Source organism: Varanus komodoensis, unplaced genomic scaffold (assembly GCF_004798865.1).
Source record: "Varanus komodoensis strain SLA01 unplaced genomic scaffold, ASM479886v1 scaffold19, whole genome shotgun sequence".
NCBI lineage: Eukaryota > Metazoa > Chordata > Lepidosauria > Squamata > Varanidae > Varanus > Varanus komodoensis.
Window position 1 is genome coordinate 22192007 of NW_025335550.1, and position 16387 is coordinate 22208393.

At 41.2% G+C, this 16387-nt stretch overlaps 1 protein-coding gene across 1 annotated transcript in view; it reads right to left on the minus strand.

The window, feature by feature from the left end:
- Positions 1-13901, minus strand: part of LOC123022423 (atrial natriuretic peptide receptor 1-like) — a 63153-nt gene extending 49252 nt beyond the window's left edge. Inside the window, exon 1 of the mRNA XM_044428125.1 lies at positions 13821-13901. Within this exon, the coding sequence (XP_044284060.1) occupies positions 13821-13901 (81 nt within the window). The remainder of the gene's footprint in view (positions 1-13820) is intronic.
- Between the last annotated feature and the right edge of the window lie 2486 nt (positions 13902-16387).

Genomic DNA, 16387 nt, shown 5'->3' on the forward strand with positions numbered 1-16387 from the left:
AGGACCAGTTAAAGATGCTTTGTTGCCTCCGGCGAAAGGCAAGATGGCATCTCCACGTCCCATCCTGCATACATGCAAAAGCCAACCAGACTGGCAACTGAATCTCACTTTAACACTTCAACACAGCATCCCCCGGTGAACCCAAGGGGATCTGCAACTGAGCACAGAGGTTTTTTATGACCTCCATGTTCAATAGGCTATGACCAGTCCAAATCATATAAATTGCATTTGAGAGAAGCAGGACTGCAAATTAAGGACAGGAGAATCCCATCCCCTGGTCTGTGAATACTGCAGGCAATTTAAAAAGGGTCCAAACTAAAAGTAGACCTAAGAACAGAATTCTTCAGCTGAATGTGATGTGAAGAAATATAGCTGCTAAAATGCACGGAGAGATAGGAAGACAGTAAGATGGGACTTTTCACCCTATATTTTCCCCACTGCCATACACAAATGATATATAGAAACAGTTATTATATAGACCAGTGCTATATTCTTCGAGTCACCCCCATCATGCACTCAGACCCAGAGGTACAACATTATATTTCTCAGTTTAAGAGTCATTAATTATGTTGTCTATGGACTGTTTTATTTTTGAGTCTATTATTTCATTACTTTCAATTCTTTTTACTAAGCATTATTTTAATCTAACAAAAGTTCCCTTTACTACTCCCCTAATCCTGTAATTACTTTGGACACAATCCACCGAAAGTTAAAGCATTTTTAAGACCCATTTATTTCAGAGAGAGGGATTATTGGAACACTCATTCCCATCTGTGAGACTTAAAAGTGTTTTTCTCTGCCTTGATCATGCTCAAAATTTGCTGTTATTCACCCTTCACCTTGCATTTGCAAAGCAGCTTTTGATTAAGTTTGTCACTAGCAAGATTGTTCATATTATGGATGTGTGTCATTGTAGACCACTATCCAGCTTTATTTTTGCACACAGTATTTTTTCCTTTGGGAATGAGCATTCATGAGTATGAGTTGCTTTTATATAGGCCTATAATAATATGTAGAATGAAAATTACCTACCAGTAAACTGAGGAGGATTTGGAGCTCAGGGCTGAGCAATGTGGCAGGACTCATAGTTCCACAATAGATATATAAAAATGCAGACAGCTGTTGCAAAATGATCTGTTTCTTCCTTGGATGTTCTATGGTGGTTGCAGCTGTATCTTGCCCTCTCCTCAATATCTTTCTTTGCACAGACTGGGGATTTCATGGAAAGCTTCCCCAGTGCAAGACTCATGAGAGGAGAAGTGAGTCTTGGCTCAGAGTCTCCCCCTGGGACCAGAAACACGCCTGCTTTTTTTTTTTCCTCGCCTGAGGTAAGCTGGATGGCTGAGCGATCTGCACACTCAGAGACCTACACCTATTCCACAAGCCCTGTCTTTTCAGTGAGTGAAATTTTTCAGGGTTTCTTGTTGAGACACCAAAGCTGGTTCAGTGTTGCTAAGAAAATTAAGTCCCCAGCACAAAATGGAACTCTTTAGAAGTAGAGAATCGGCTGCATCTATTCCCTGTGCAAATCTTCGCACTAGCCATTTTTGGGATGACGGTTCAATAGTAATTAACTTTATTCATTACATGCCTTTATTTATTTTTATTTACTATTTTTTAAAATAATTGTTACTTATTATTTTAAACAAGTATTTGCAAATTATTTTATTGTGAGTACTTTATCACTTCATGAATTTGCTTTATTTATTACAATAGCTGACGCTCTGTTCACAAAATTTAAATCTGTAAAATACAGCATGATGAAAAAGTCATGTAAAATTTTTAGGGTGCAATTCAGTGCCCTCCACCCTGGCTGCACATTACCTTTCCAACTCAGAAGCTTGTGCATATTCAACACATGGTGAAAGGTGCAGCAACAGCAATTCCTGTGGCATTGTGCTTCACACCCTCCATTCCACCAAGATGGCTGTTTTGGGCCTGAACTATCACGCAGAGGGATGCTGGGCTACCATCTGGAATGGTGTGGGCCACTGCTCCCAACTTCTTCCCTTCCCCGTCCCCCTGGCATGGCCTTTTTCTGCTCTTGGGGGCTAGCTTGCAGGCTTAGAGAGGAAGCTGGCACAACTCTTTCCGCACCGGTCATAGGACCTTGGAGATGAGTTTCTGAATAATCCTCTCATCCCTAGGATTTTTTCAGATGTCAGGGACCATGAACGTGCTCCCAACTAGAACAGAAAACCATGTAAAACCCAGAAACACAGCTGGAATGAAGGCTAGTTTGAATAAAATGCAAGCGCCAGCATAGTGGCGTGGTTAAGAGCATGGGACTGAGACTGAGGTGACCTGGATTTTAGCCCCCACTCAGCCATGGAGATAACTGGACATCTTTGGGCCAGTCAGAGACTCTCGGCCTAGCTACCTCACAGGGTTGTTGTGGGGATAAAACTGAGAGCGGGAGGAAGAGGAGAATTGTGTAAGCTGCTTTGAATTTTTTGTAAGAAGAAAGGCGGTATATGCATCTTATATATAAATAAGTATATAAATAGTATATTTTGAAAATCGCTAAGGAAAAAAGGAACAAAATGATCCTACTTGACTGTTATGATCGAGCCAGGAGGACGTTTGTAGCTGGAGCTGCTAAACAGCAAAACTCAGGCTCACCAAAGTGCTTTGAATACCATATTGAAGTTCATTCCAACTCTAGTCCATATTAGATTGCAATATTTTTTTCTTTTTGCAAGCATTTTCATGCATATTTTCCCAAATGTATTATTTTCTAAATATATGCATTTCTGACATGTAACACATTCTTCTCCAATTGATTAAAGTGTACTTGTGCACATTTTCCCAAAGGATGCATTTTTCAATGTGCATTTTTCAAATGTAATATATACCATCAAACACATTTGCGGGGAGCAGGGAAATCATACGGCAAAGTTGGTAATGTGCAGTTTGTTTGTCCCAGAAAGTGCCAAATGAGTAAATCCTAATTGAATTACTAGCAATAAAAGCTTAAAGCTAACATTTGCTAGTAGTTTCTGGGATTTTGGTCTTGTCTCTTCTGCCTTCTCTGTACAGACCTTTGGAATGTGGTCCCCAGGAGTTTCTCGCAAATGAAATCCAGCCCTCAAACTGAAAGATGTTTCATTCCCCTATAATATAATAAAGTTGGCCTAAACAGCTTGGAGCCAGGTTATCCGAAGGAATGCCTCATTCCAGACATACATACCCGAGCCTTAAGACCATTTCAGGGTCCTTCTTAGAGAGCCTCCAAGGGAAGTAGGTGTGGTGAACAGAAGGGCCTTTTTGATTCTGGCACCCCATTTATGGAATCTACTCCCCAAAGAACCTGCCCTTTTCTCTTTTTGATGCCAGGTGAAAACCTTTTTACTCACCAAATATTTTAATAGTTAACGTTACTTTTAATATTGTATTTTATATCATTAATGTGCCTGTATTTTAACTTGATTATGGCAGCGGCTGCCTTGTCGGATTGCATTATTGTGCCAGTGTTTATAACTTGATATGGGGATGGTGGCTTTGTTGTTATTGGTTGTTCTAGTGACTTTATTAGTTTGTTGATTTTAGTTTATTTTATTGGTTGTTTTGTTTTCTTGTATTGTTCTTGTTTTACATCTCTGATCTTGTTAACCACTAGGAGAGCCTTTGGGTTATTGGGTAGTATAAAAATGTAACAAACAAATCCCAGTTTTCCCCCCATTACAAGTCTCCTCCTCCTATTTTATCATCACAAAAACCCTGTCAGGTGGATGAGCCTGAGACTCTGTGACTGGCCCAACATCACCCAGTGAGCTTTATGGCCAAACAGGGACTAGAACCCAATTCTTCCAAGACCTAGCCCAACTTTCTAACCACTAGAATTTCCCCAGGTCTGCTTTTTTGTTCTGGAACACATTAAGAGATTCCGTCCTCTCTATTTTGCTTCCGAAGGTTGGACTGTAAAGGACTAAGCAGACTAGAATGTTATTAACCTCACTGTGCAAGCTCTCAGACTACTAATTATTCCTTCCACCCACCACAAATCTTTTAAATCCAATATAAAACCTGTGATCACCTTGCTTGAAACTACTCACAGTGCACAAAACTGAAAGGAAGGCGTGATGCTCAGTAATACTGAGGTGTCAAGAATTGTTGGCTATTGCATCACATAGGGTGTTTCTATAAAATATGTCTAAGCATAGCACCTTATCTCCAGGATACATTCAAAGGTGGGATTTTTTTCTGACTGATTGCTTACAGCCTAGCTCAGATGCAGGAGGATATCTTACTGATCTGTTGTTCTTTGGCTCCCATCTAGTGGCCTTAGACAGAAATAACAAGTGTATTTGCTTGAACCACTGCAATAAAGGCCTTGCTCCACCAGGTGCTAATTGTTCTGGTAATGAATAACAGCAAACAGTTGCTCATTACCAGAATACTTGCAAGGAGAAAAACCTAATTGTCTTAAGAATATCTCTACCTTTAAAAAGAGAAAGAAGTGAAGGTAGCAGTGTAGATCCATGAGCAGAAAAAAATCAAAATTGGAGTCCTTTTTAAGGACTAATCAAAATTCACATAAATTGCCAGAACTCTAGATCAGATGAGATCATACAAATGGCAGGGGGTGGGTGAAGAAACAGAAAAGGTCCAAAATTATGCCAGATGTTAGGACCATCAGAGCTGCATTTGAAACTCCATCTCAAAAATTGAGATTGCAGACTGAATAAATTAGTCATTGGTGAATCAGATTATAAATGCATGTTGGAATATTGGAAAAGCAGTGTTTGATCTCCACTGTGGAAAACACAAAATCTGTCCATAACTCTGGCCTGTTTGTTTCCTTGAACAAGATGGACTTTCTCTCTCTTTTGAAACAGAGGTCAGCCATTGTTGGTTCTTACTCCTCCTAAAACTAAGGCATGTCTTTATTGAGGTAGGCTCGCACATAAGTAAGACGCTTACATTCACACTTTGAAAGAGAGTGACCACATGTCCGACTTTTCAGAAGACAATTCTCTGCTTAAGGTGTCCTCTATTTGTTAAGGTGTCTAGTTCAAGTCCAGTTGAACAATAAAGAAGCCTAAAAGTGCATTGATGCTTCCCCACAACAGTTTGGACCCAAAGGGCAACATAAGGAAGTACAAATGGAACCATAGTCTTTCCCACAATGACAAAATGTACTACATTTCAATTTCAATTATAGCTATTATGTCTAAATTTGCATCTAGACATGATATAGACAATTTTATCTATATATTCTCTTTATTCTTATAGAGAATAAAGTTATACTCTTTCTGGCACCAGGGAAAGACCTTTTTATTTGACCATTATTTTAATAACCAATGCTTTTAGATGTTTTAGGATTTTTCCCTTCACAGTCGCATTTTCTATTTTTTCCTCCTTTTTCTTAAGTTCATGATGTGTTTTATATTGTTTTCATAACTGAAGTTTTATATTGTACTTTTATATTTTGTAAGCCGTCCTGCACACTTGGTGATAGGATGGGATATAAATGCCTGTAATAAATAAATCATAATAGATAAATAATAAATCTTGATATGTTTTCATGGTGACACATGTCCTCTTCTTTGGTGGCATGCAATAGTAGGTGTGCCCATATATTATACTTGCAGTTCCAACCTGCTTACAGCACACCTATAGTTCACACTCTCCTCTAATTGCAAAAAGATCCTGCATTGGCAGCTTCGGCTGTAGAATATGAATCAAAGAGTGTATACACGGATTTGGAGGATCTGTATTATTTTCCACAGGAGATCTGACATCTTGGTTTAGTTGATTAATGCTTGACGACAGTTTGAGACAAGCGCAGCAGAAGGAACTGAGCATTTATTCAAGCTTGCAAGTAGTACATACTTTGCATGGGGGAACAGAGTTGACAGGCACTTAACCAGCATGAAAACTCCAAAAAAGAAAGAAAGAGAGAGGAGAGGGGAGGGGAGAGAAATAAAGAGGAAAAAAATATCTTGCAATGCAATCATTTAGGCTGCAATCTCACACTGACTCATCCGGGAGTAAGTTCCTTTGAACTCACTGGGGCTTACTTCTGAGCAAACAGGCAGAGGACCTATGCAGATTTTATGGGGCGGGGAGGGAGAAAGGAGGCGACTTAAGTATAAAAAGTGAATAGAATGCTGCACTCAAGATTCACCAGATGAATGAGGCAAGGAGCATCTTTAGATTACAGAACCAGAGCAATCTATTTGAAGGAGCCATCCAACATAGCAGCGCATGAACTTCTGGTGATCCAATGAAGATCAGGAGGCATACAGAACTCAGGCATCCCTCTGTGCTTCTTCCACACTGCGAAACATGTAGCTGCCTCCTGACCCTGTGCTAGTTTGGCTGGTGCAGCAAGAACAACACTGCCTGCAACAGTGGGGGAAGAGCTCTCGGAATACAGCACCCCACCTCCAACCTTTGAGTGTCTTTTCGAGCTCAGTGCTGGATCTCTGAATTTTCCTATGACCTCCTAGGAAGCATCTAACAGCCACAGGATCAGGATATATGAATCAGGTTAAATTGGACTGATTAAATGATTAAGGGCACGATTCGATGCACGTTTAGACAGAAAAAAAATCTAGTTTTCCCTAGCCAGCATGAGTTGTAAGCTTTCCTCCCCCCACTCACTCCTTTTCCTGTCTAGCATGCATAGGATTGGGCCCTAAATGACTTCATAGCTCAGGTAGTCTATAAAATCAGATTACTGAATCATTACACTGCCAGTTGATGCTAGTTCTTAAAACCACACTCAAAGGAAACAGAGTTCACCATGCATGTATTTCACATATAAAAACATTGTTCTTTTGGTTGTGAACTTAAATCTGAAATGAGAGATGTTCAGCATAGTGCCTGGGAGTCAAATAAGGCTTCCGAAGTTCAGTTCGGGCATCTTCTCCATGAGCCCATTACTTTGTTGTTCTGCTTCCTAATTACCACCCTAAGGCAAAATTGCTGGAGTACCTGCTTCTCTGAGACCATAATTTACTGATTGCACGGAAGGATGGCTGGTACATCTAGAATTCCAATGTTTTTTGGCCCCTGACATGAAAAACAGAAAAAAATAGAGATTATATTGCCCCATTTTTCTTTCTTTATGATCTCTGGATCCTGTTTCCAATCCCTTCCCTATCAACAGGAGGCACTTGCTTAGGAACATGGAAAATGTTACACTGAATGCCTGGCTGATTATTAGCTCTAGTTCTAGCTTCTCTCAGGTGCAGCTTACCTATATCCTGCTCCATGACATTACACAGGGGATGTTTTGATGTCAATCCATCAATAAAGCCTAACAGCCAATATAGAACAGGAGGCAGGCCTAACACATAGCTGTCATTTAGGGGAGACAAACACAAAGCCATCATCTATTTTGGCCATTAGGGTTGTTCTGGCCACAATAAGCAGTGTCAAAACAGCCATTTTATACTTGAATCCCTCCTTTTTCCTTTCAAGGAACTCAGGGTAGCTTATATAATTCTCTTCCTCCTCTTGGTCTTATTTTCTCAGCAACCACCTTGCACGGTAGGTTGGGTCAAGGGTTTGTGACTGGCCTAAAGTCACCCAGTGAGCTCCATGCTGAGTGAGGACAAGGACCCAGACCACCTGAGTCCCAGCCCCGCACTCTTAACCACGGTACCAGATTTTTCACATCTCCCCCTGTGGAGAAGAGCCTAATCTTTTCACATGGGAGTGATGCACACCTCTATGGAGGTATTTTCTGTCACATGATGTCATGAGGGCTAGTAGCATACTGAACTTAAAAAAGACAAAGTATGGAGGCTATCCAGAGCTCTATAAGGAGCAGCTCTGCTCGGAAGCAAGTGCTGGACAGAGGCAGTGGGAGACCACCAGCACTGGCATGCTCAGATCTTAAGCTTCCCAGAAGCTTTTGTTGAGTAAGTAATATATTTATTGGTCTATCAAAGGATCATTGCAAATGCTATAATAAATGTTAGAAACATACAGGGCTAAAAAACAAGCCAGCAATATTATAAGTGTAAATCATTCCTTAAATTAAATTAAAATATGGTGGGTAGGCAACAACAATATGGTCTATAGGATCTTTAGTATCATCTCAGCTGTAATTTTGGACTAGCTACATATAGATCCCTGGCCTCATCAGCAAAACACTATTGTACTCTTGCATTGCTCTGAAAGCATGAAAAGCAGACGGATAAATCAATTGCACTTCCTCTATCTTGCTGTTATACCTGAAGATCTTCTTTTGTCGTTATCAAGTCCTCAAGCCATGTCCAACTTATGGTGATCCTACATGTGAATGCCCTCCAAAATTCCCTGTTCTTGATAGCTTTGCTCAGCTCTTGTAAACCCAAAGCTGTGGCTTCCTTTAGGGAGTCAGTCTAAGGTCTTCTTAGAGCTTGGCAACAGTCAAAGCCCATTTTCCTCAAACGAGTTCTTGCAAAACAAAATCATAACACCTTTAGCATAATGCTTTTTGCAGGAGTCTGCTAAGAAGAACAGAAGAAGAGCCCCATCAAAACATGAAATAAATAGCCTCTGTTTGCCACAGAAACAGCCTAACCAGTCAGCGACCTGGCCTGCCCTTCATGATGGGTACAGTGGGGTAGGTAAATTCCTATGGAGCAACTTCGAATGAAAAAGTTGGAAGTGGTGTGATGGTCTTTCCCCTCCTGGGTCAGAGTAGTCCTCCCAGGATCCACTCTTTCCTTGTGGGAGGCTTTAAAGGGGCAGGATTCTGCTTGGAACCTAGCATTCCTCCCCCTCCGGTTGAAGAAGGCTTTCTAAGCTCAGTAAGAGGCAGAGTCGGGGTATACGTTCCTGAACTGGAGGGGGCAGGCTCCTTTGTGGGTCCTTTCTTTGGGGGTGCCACTGCAGGGATTTTGAGATCACCAGTCTAACAGACTATTTCAAAGTATTTACTAGAAACTTTTCCCTGCAGTAATTTTTTCTACATGTATGGACTTGGGAGGGTTTTTCTGATTTCAAATAGAAAAAAACCTTTCAGATGTGCATTTTCCCAACCTTTAGTTGCAGTCCAGTTTCATCTAAATGTTCCTAAATGAGACTGTTTTGGTCCTGCTAAAGTGCTGGCCTAAGACTAGGAAGAGCCTTGTTCAAATCCCCACAGAGCCATGAAACTCACTGAATCATGTCAGGTCTTTCTGCCCCACTACCCATGAAGCCAATTCCTTCCAAAGAAGTATTGGAACACAAGGCATGGCATTGTGATAACTATTTCCACAGATTCACAATAAGCATGAAAGCAATGGGTACAATAACATAAATAGTTATTTGTTAAAGAAGGCTTTGCTTTTTCTGGAAGTCTTGGGCATTTTTCAGGTCGGTACTAGCTTCCATGTTCTACCTGTCCAACTCTGCACTTGCCTAGAAAAGGTATATGGAGATTATCTTAGTTTTTTTTTTAATGAAGTCTTCAAAATGTGGCAGAATATGAAGTACAGGGGCAACATATTTCTGTTGCTGAATTCACTTCAGTGTGGCTGTTCCTCTTCTCTTAGATAGGGTAAAATTGGGGTAGGGGTTAAGATTATTTGTTGAATAAATTATTCATTGGCTTAAGTAGTTGTCTGTAATTTTAATGCTTTTTCTGTGCAGGACATTCATGCATTTTTAACATAACCTTGGTTTTCAAAAAAAATGCATCTTTAAATAAATCTTTTTTAACTGTTTCCAGTGTGAATGGGAGAATTTGTGAGAGCGACAGGCATACATACTTCATGAAGGTGATGTATATTAGAGTGAAGGAGTGAGGTGACCATCTATGTTTCACACCAAGTGTCTCTGCCCTCATGTTCTTTGAGAATACGGAAGAGCTTTCCTGCTGTAGGCATTTCCTGTACATTCATCATACCCTACTATTCCCAGTTGTTTATGGGTTAATTAGATGACATTGTGACCCTCCTGCTTCACTTGTTTTTATAGAATGCTTTCGGCAAGCTTTGTGTAGAGCACGGGAAATGCAGTATTATATCTGAAAGCAAACTAAAATGCTTCTTCCACTTGTGCCTTCGCACTACTCCATTATATCACATTGCCACCTAGAGGTTTAACAGTAGAAAAGCAGGAAAGGAAATACTCTGTGTAATGCTCAGATCTTGGTTCTGTAAGAACACCAGAGGTAGATAACAGCCTTTTGTAGAAAAGACCTAAGAGCAGAATCCTATATTGTCGCCATTCTTGAGATCCAAGCCCACTACCTGTTACAAATAACTAGGATCATAGGATGAGCTATTATTATGAACTATACCACCTATTAGTGAAGCTCTGTTCCAAGATTCTGTATCTCTTTGGAAATCCAGAATGCAACTCAGCACCCAAATGCAATTTCTAGAACACCTTTATTTAGACAGAAAGTAACACAGGTCAACCCCTTCCCACTTTGCTGCAGTGTCTCTTCTTAGAGCTACTAATGCTGGAGCAAGACTGCCTGGTGGCTTGCCAGGACACATTCTCAGAAGCAGGTGCTGTGCTGTGCTGTTAACAGCTGCTACTTTGGTGTTCAAAGAACTTCCGCAGAGTTCTGCTGAACATTAAATCTTCCTTCTCCCAAGTATTACAGGATGTGGAAAATGCATCCTTTATCTTGGAAGTTCCAGTGTCCAATGTTTTCCTCTTCCAAACGTCAATGAATCTACGGCCTCAAGATGGTGGTGGGAAATCTGTATCATCTTATAGTCCTTCGGATGTCCTCTCGAAGACCGTAAGATTGTTCTGCAACTGTCTGTCTGTAACTGTTTCTCCCATCCTAATTCAATTTGAAACTGGTACCTACCCCCTCCTCAATTTAAATGTCAGCCCAACATATCTGCTCCATATACCCTTGGGCACAAGTTACAATGCCTGGGCTAGAAAGGCTAGCCCTATTAATCTGATTTAACATGGCCTCATTTAAGAGATAGTGGAGTGTCTCAAACTACAAGCAGATTATTCCTGAGGGCAGCTGTATTTCAAGTTATTAAAAAAATAGGCAAGCTCCTAATTATAGAAACAGACAACACAGGAAGCTGTGGTAGTGGAGATTTACTTTTTTAGCATCCATATTAAGCCTGACTCACTGGCATGTGCCATGATGTACATCCAAAGCCACCGTCACCACACATGGATTTCTTCCCAGATTGCTTCACAACAGTGATGTCATGACGCTGCATGTTGCATTTTTTCCAGCAGTAAATATCTTAGTCTGTACTAAACATGAGGCATCAGCTTTTCTTGCTGCCCCTGCCCCTCCCATGGTTTCTCTCTGTGTGTCTTTCCCAGTGAAGAGGAGCGTCAATGCAATAATGTTTCCTCTCTCCCTTCCTTCCTCCTTTCAAAAAATCAAGTTTGGAACATCTTTTCCTGCCTTCCTAGGTGTGTTCTTTGCTCTTTCCATTTTCTTGCCTCTAAAAAACTAGTTGGCAATGCCCTTTCTATGCATGTCTATTCATATCGTATTGTCTTAAAGGCACTTCATCCTGTGAAAGTCAGCATGGGAAAGGGACTACACCACCTTTTAGGAATGGTCTTTGGGAACAGGGGGTACTACATAGAAACATAGAAACAGAGCGAGTCAGAAGGAGCTTCCCAGGCCATCTAGTCTGACCTCCGGCTCCAGCCGGCTCCACTCATGACATGCCTACCATGTGCATGTCTAGCCTATCCTTGAACACCCTCACCGATGGGGCCTCAACGACCTCTCGTGGAAGCCCATTCCACACCCTCGGGGTCCTGACTGTCAGGAAGTGCTTCCTGGCATCCAAATGGATCCTTGGCTCCCTGAGCTTTGCTCCGCTGGAGCGCATCCTGCCTTCCTTTGCAGGGGAGAACAGGTCTCTACCCACCTCCGTGACACCATGGCAGAGCGGGAGGGGAGAACCACCAGAGCGTCCCCTTCTTTTCTTTCTACCCCCTACCAGCATACTTGAGCATACGCTTATTGGATACAGAAGGCCGGGGGGGGGGGCACACGACTTAAAGGCCCACTTCCCAAGCACACGTCACCTTCCAAGTCCTCCTACTTTCCCACAAGTCAATTTGTGCAAGACCTCGTTTCCCACACAGTAGAATCTTCATTAGTATGTGTCCCGACAGTGCTAAATGCATTTTGCATAAATATCAAGAAAATGCTCCCGGATCTATTTATTTAGAAAATTTCTATGCCGCCCCATTCGCCAAAGCCTCGGGGCAGCTTACAAATGAAGGGGACTCTAGTTTAGATCAGCCCCGTGGCAGACCATTAGCTCTTTATGGTGTGCTGTGACTCACTGTAGCTCTCCAGAGTTTTTCAGGCAGGGTCTTTTCCCTGGAAGTTTTGCATCTGCAGTAGCATCGAGCTTTGGCTCTTCGCAATGGATGCTCTTAAACCACGCGACTTTTTTGTACGTGCGATCTCAAATCAAATGTATTAAAGGATGGGTGGGTTTTGAGAATTGCTTTGAAATCATTCCTCTCAACATCAGATCTTTCTAGAGATGTCCACAATTTGCCAGCAGAGGGCAGAGCAACGCAATGTAAAGCATCTTCTCTGAAATCTGCAGGCAAGAAAAAGCACTTGGACATTTGTTTCTTTACAGCAGCCTTGCCCAATCTGGTGTCCTTCAGAGGCATTTGGACTGCAACTCCCAGCATTCCCATCCAGCAGGGCCATTGAGTGAGAATTCTGGGTGTTGCAGTCCACATGTGTCTGGAAGGCACAAAGGCTGGTTTACTGCACTGATAACCTGCCTTTCCTCCAAGGAGTCAAGGCAGTATTCATTCAGTTTACATACCAATCCAAACCAAACAGATTCACACTTCCCGAATCAATTTCTCAACTCAAATACAGTTGTCCTTCGGTATTCACACTTCTCTGGATTTCATAATGCAATTCTCGGAACAAAAAAGGTTACCAAAAATGTCCACTTTGGGGAAAGGGGACAGAAATATGCCTATGTTGGTGAAAGAAGTGTATACCCCCCCATTAAAAAAATATATAAGGCTTGCAAAAATCTATTTACTCAGAGAAATGCACAGAAAGGTTTTTGTATGGACTTCAACTAGAATTGAGAAAACTGATGGAGCAACGGAGACCACGACAAAGTATGTGAGTTTGCAAAACTGTCAGATTTGGTCATACCACAGTGGCATACAAGGGGCATTCCTCTGCTCCCATTTGTGCATCTTTATTTTGGAGTTACTTAAATTTTAACTATGTTCAGATTACATTTACTCCCTTTGATACTTGTGGAAGAAAGTTAAAGCCAAACTATGTGTGATGATCAGACACATGATTAATTTCAAAGAGCAGGTTTTGACTTTTAGAGCCTTAAATGTTTAAGATGAATTCAGTGAAAGGGCCATCTTCACCCACATCACCTTGCCTGCACTTTATCGATCAGTGATAGAGGAGCTTCTTACTTGGCCTCCTTAAAAGTGCACGAGAGAGGGTATTTTCTGCCGTAGCCTCAGACCTCTGGAATGGTCTGCCCGATCATTGCAAGTTTTCAGGAAGATTTGCTTTCGCTCGCCTTCCTCTAAAGAAACTTTATGAGATTATGCTGGTGTGTTGGTGTAACTGTGTTGCAGATTTTTTAATTTTGCTTGCAGACATTTTCTTGCTGTTGTTTGTTATTTGGATTAAAGGACTCAAGGGGTCCTGACTTGGTGCACTCTTCAAGCAACAAGGATGAGAGGAGCAAAACTGTATTTTATGCTCAAGAATAGTTTGACTGCAAGCAAAAGGGCAATTGACCTAGAGGACATAGTAGAGTTCCCTTTGATAGCTTTGATGACCAGGGAGCAATGACAGATGCACATTGGTTCGAAATTCCTGCTGCAAGTGCTGATTGGTACATTTGAATTCACGTGGTTCCTGTACTTACCTGGGAGGCTGAGCTACCTGGGGAGTCCCAATCCTTAGCCATATGGAGGGCTCTGGTTATATGGATGATGCTTGGGGACATGGCCCGCATGCCTGGGCTTAATGCTGTCCAGCCAGGTTTGTCCTACAGTATGAATCTTTCTGCTTTATTTCATTATGGGTTTCATTATTTGGATTTCAGTGTTGTAAGCTGCCTTGCCTTGACTTTTGTCCTGAATGGCAGGCTAGAAACATTTTAAATAACAACACATTTTGAATAATAGTAATAATAGCATAATAGTAATGATTCTTTTTCCAGGGTTTTTTTAATGGAGCTGAGGAGAGCATTGCGCGGGGGTGGGAGGCAGGGAGAGAAGCTGCTTTACTCTGTCAACTTTTGTTTGTCCAAAATCATGGCTTCCCAAACTTTGGTCACAGCTGAACTGTGGACTGAATCTGCTCCTGTTCTGCATACAAGTGCCCCCCTGTGTTATGGGATGAAGGCATGTTCACCTCCTTCCAACCCATCTTTCTGACTTATATGGTGAGAGCCACTAATGTTCATGGTGGCATGAAAATAGTATTTACTTCACCACCCTTTTGGTCCTTATGATGCAATCACTCATCTCTTCCTTCAACTTATCTGGTCTCTCTGAAGGTATATCAGGGCACCAAGGGGTAGTAAAATGGTACCAACTGGTTCATTTGGAACTTACTATCACTGCTGATCCACAGTTAATTTGTACAGGGAATTCCGCTGGGAATTGTGAGAGATGAGTTCCCTCTGGCATTTGAGACAGCTGGAGTGACTAAACACAAGAAATGTTAGCAGGGCCATGCTGTTTCTTGTTTAGGAAATGGGTGCATAGTTGTGTTACTCATTAGCAGTTAATGGCTTAGCTTGCAAGGACAGGAAGGAATGTCTACACATACAACAGAGAATATCTGATTTTTCCTGATTTCCCCACCACCGCCTGCCCTCATATACATGCAGTACTCTGAAAAATCAAAATCCAAAGTAAGTCTTTTAGGAAATTATCAGACAAAGCCATGTGGATAGAACTGAATTGAATTATTTTTAATACCTTTAAAACACTGAAAATACTAGAAATGCACTAGAAAACTGCATTTACAACCAGCTTCATCACACAATGTCACAAAAGCCATGAGGCTTAAGTAAATATGGTTGGCTAGTTTGTGGACCATGAGTATGGCCTTCCACCACTTAAATGGGTATATTTAATTATCATATTCCACTACAAATGATCATGAAGAAGGATCTTGTATTGAGGAACTCTCTCACTCCAAAGATCCAGAGTTAGTGACTCACCCAAAGTCTCTCTTAGAGCTTCATGGCAAGATCGCTGGGATCTTAGTCCAATGTTCTAACCACAACACTACAATGGCTCTTGTTCTGGCAATCATTTTTTAATTAGTCTGGTTAGCATGTTTTTGGGGTTTTTTTTAAATCCTGAAACTCTACTTTTTATGATTTTTATGGTTGCATTTTAACAATAAGGAGATTTAAACGGTATATTTCTCTTTGTTTTCTGCCTTAGGCTTTCCCAAATAGAAAGAAAGGACACCAATTCACTGCAATACATAATACAACAAGTGAAACACCAATGCACAGACTCTTTAGAAAGTGGTTTTCAAATATTAGAACCTCATTGTTTTGATAAAATATTGGCCAACTTCCAGGTAAAGTTAAGATTTTTAAATTCCAGTGCCTTTGATGTTAAATACTCACTTAACTTTAAGGTGCTTAACTTTAGCTGATTATGAACACTATCGCCTTAGTGCAACCACTTTGATTCAGTCATAGTAAAACTGAGCCTCCAAATATAGGGAATTTTAGTAGGAATGTACATGCATAGCACAAATCAAATATGGGCAGAAATTGCCCTCAAATATATGGCTTAAAGATTTGTTAAGAAAAATGGTTAAGTATGACCTTATGATTCATTTGGTTTTAAATAAATGAGAAACTTCAGCCCAGGTCCTGGAAGAAACTGAGGAAGATGCATAGATATCAAAGAAAGTTGAATTGGCAGAGGAGTGATGGTGGAAATTACTTTCTGAAGCAAAAGAAGTGCTGCTTCACACTCCATGCTGCAGTTAGCACGGAAGAAGCACAAGTTGCATGCTACGGACAGTCATGAAATATTTTCTCTTTAAAACAGCCTGCAGATCTACATGACAATCCCTGGAGATGTTTTAAATTCTGCCATTCGGGAGAACCAAGTCAGAAAAAGAGACAATACCCTATTCAGACTAACATACGGGTTTTAAGGAATGTATCATACATATTTTTTCAGTACCAATAAGCAATTCCAGATGGTAACAATGAGAAATCTAGCATGATAAAATGTCTGCTAGGTATATCAAACACTATCATGGCATTTAAATTCTCTCTCCCTCCCCCTATCCTTCCTCTCCTGCCTCTGGACTGTGGATCACCTACCTTGCAATAGTTGGCCATACCTTCACAGACTCATAAAACCCGAAGTATGGAAGCAAACCTATGGTGCAATTGTATCACCCCCTACATTCAGTGCACGTCAGCCTCCACACCTGCAGGTTTAGGTG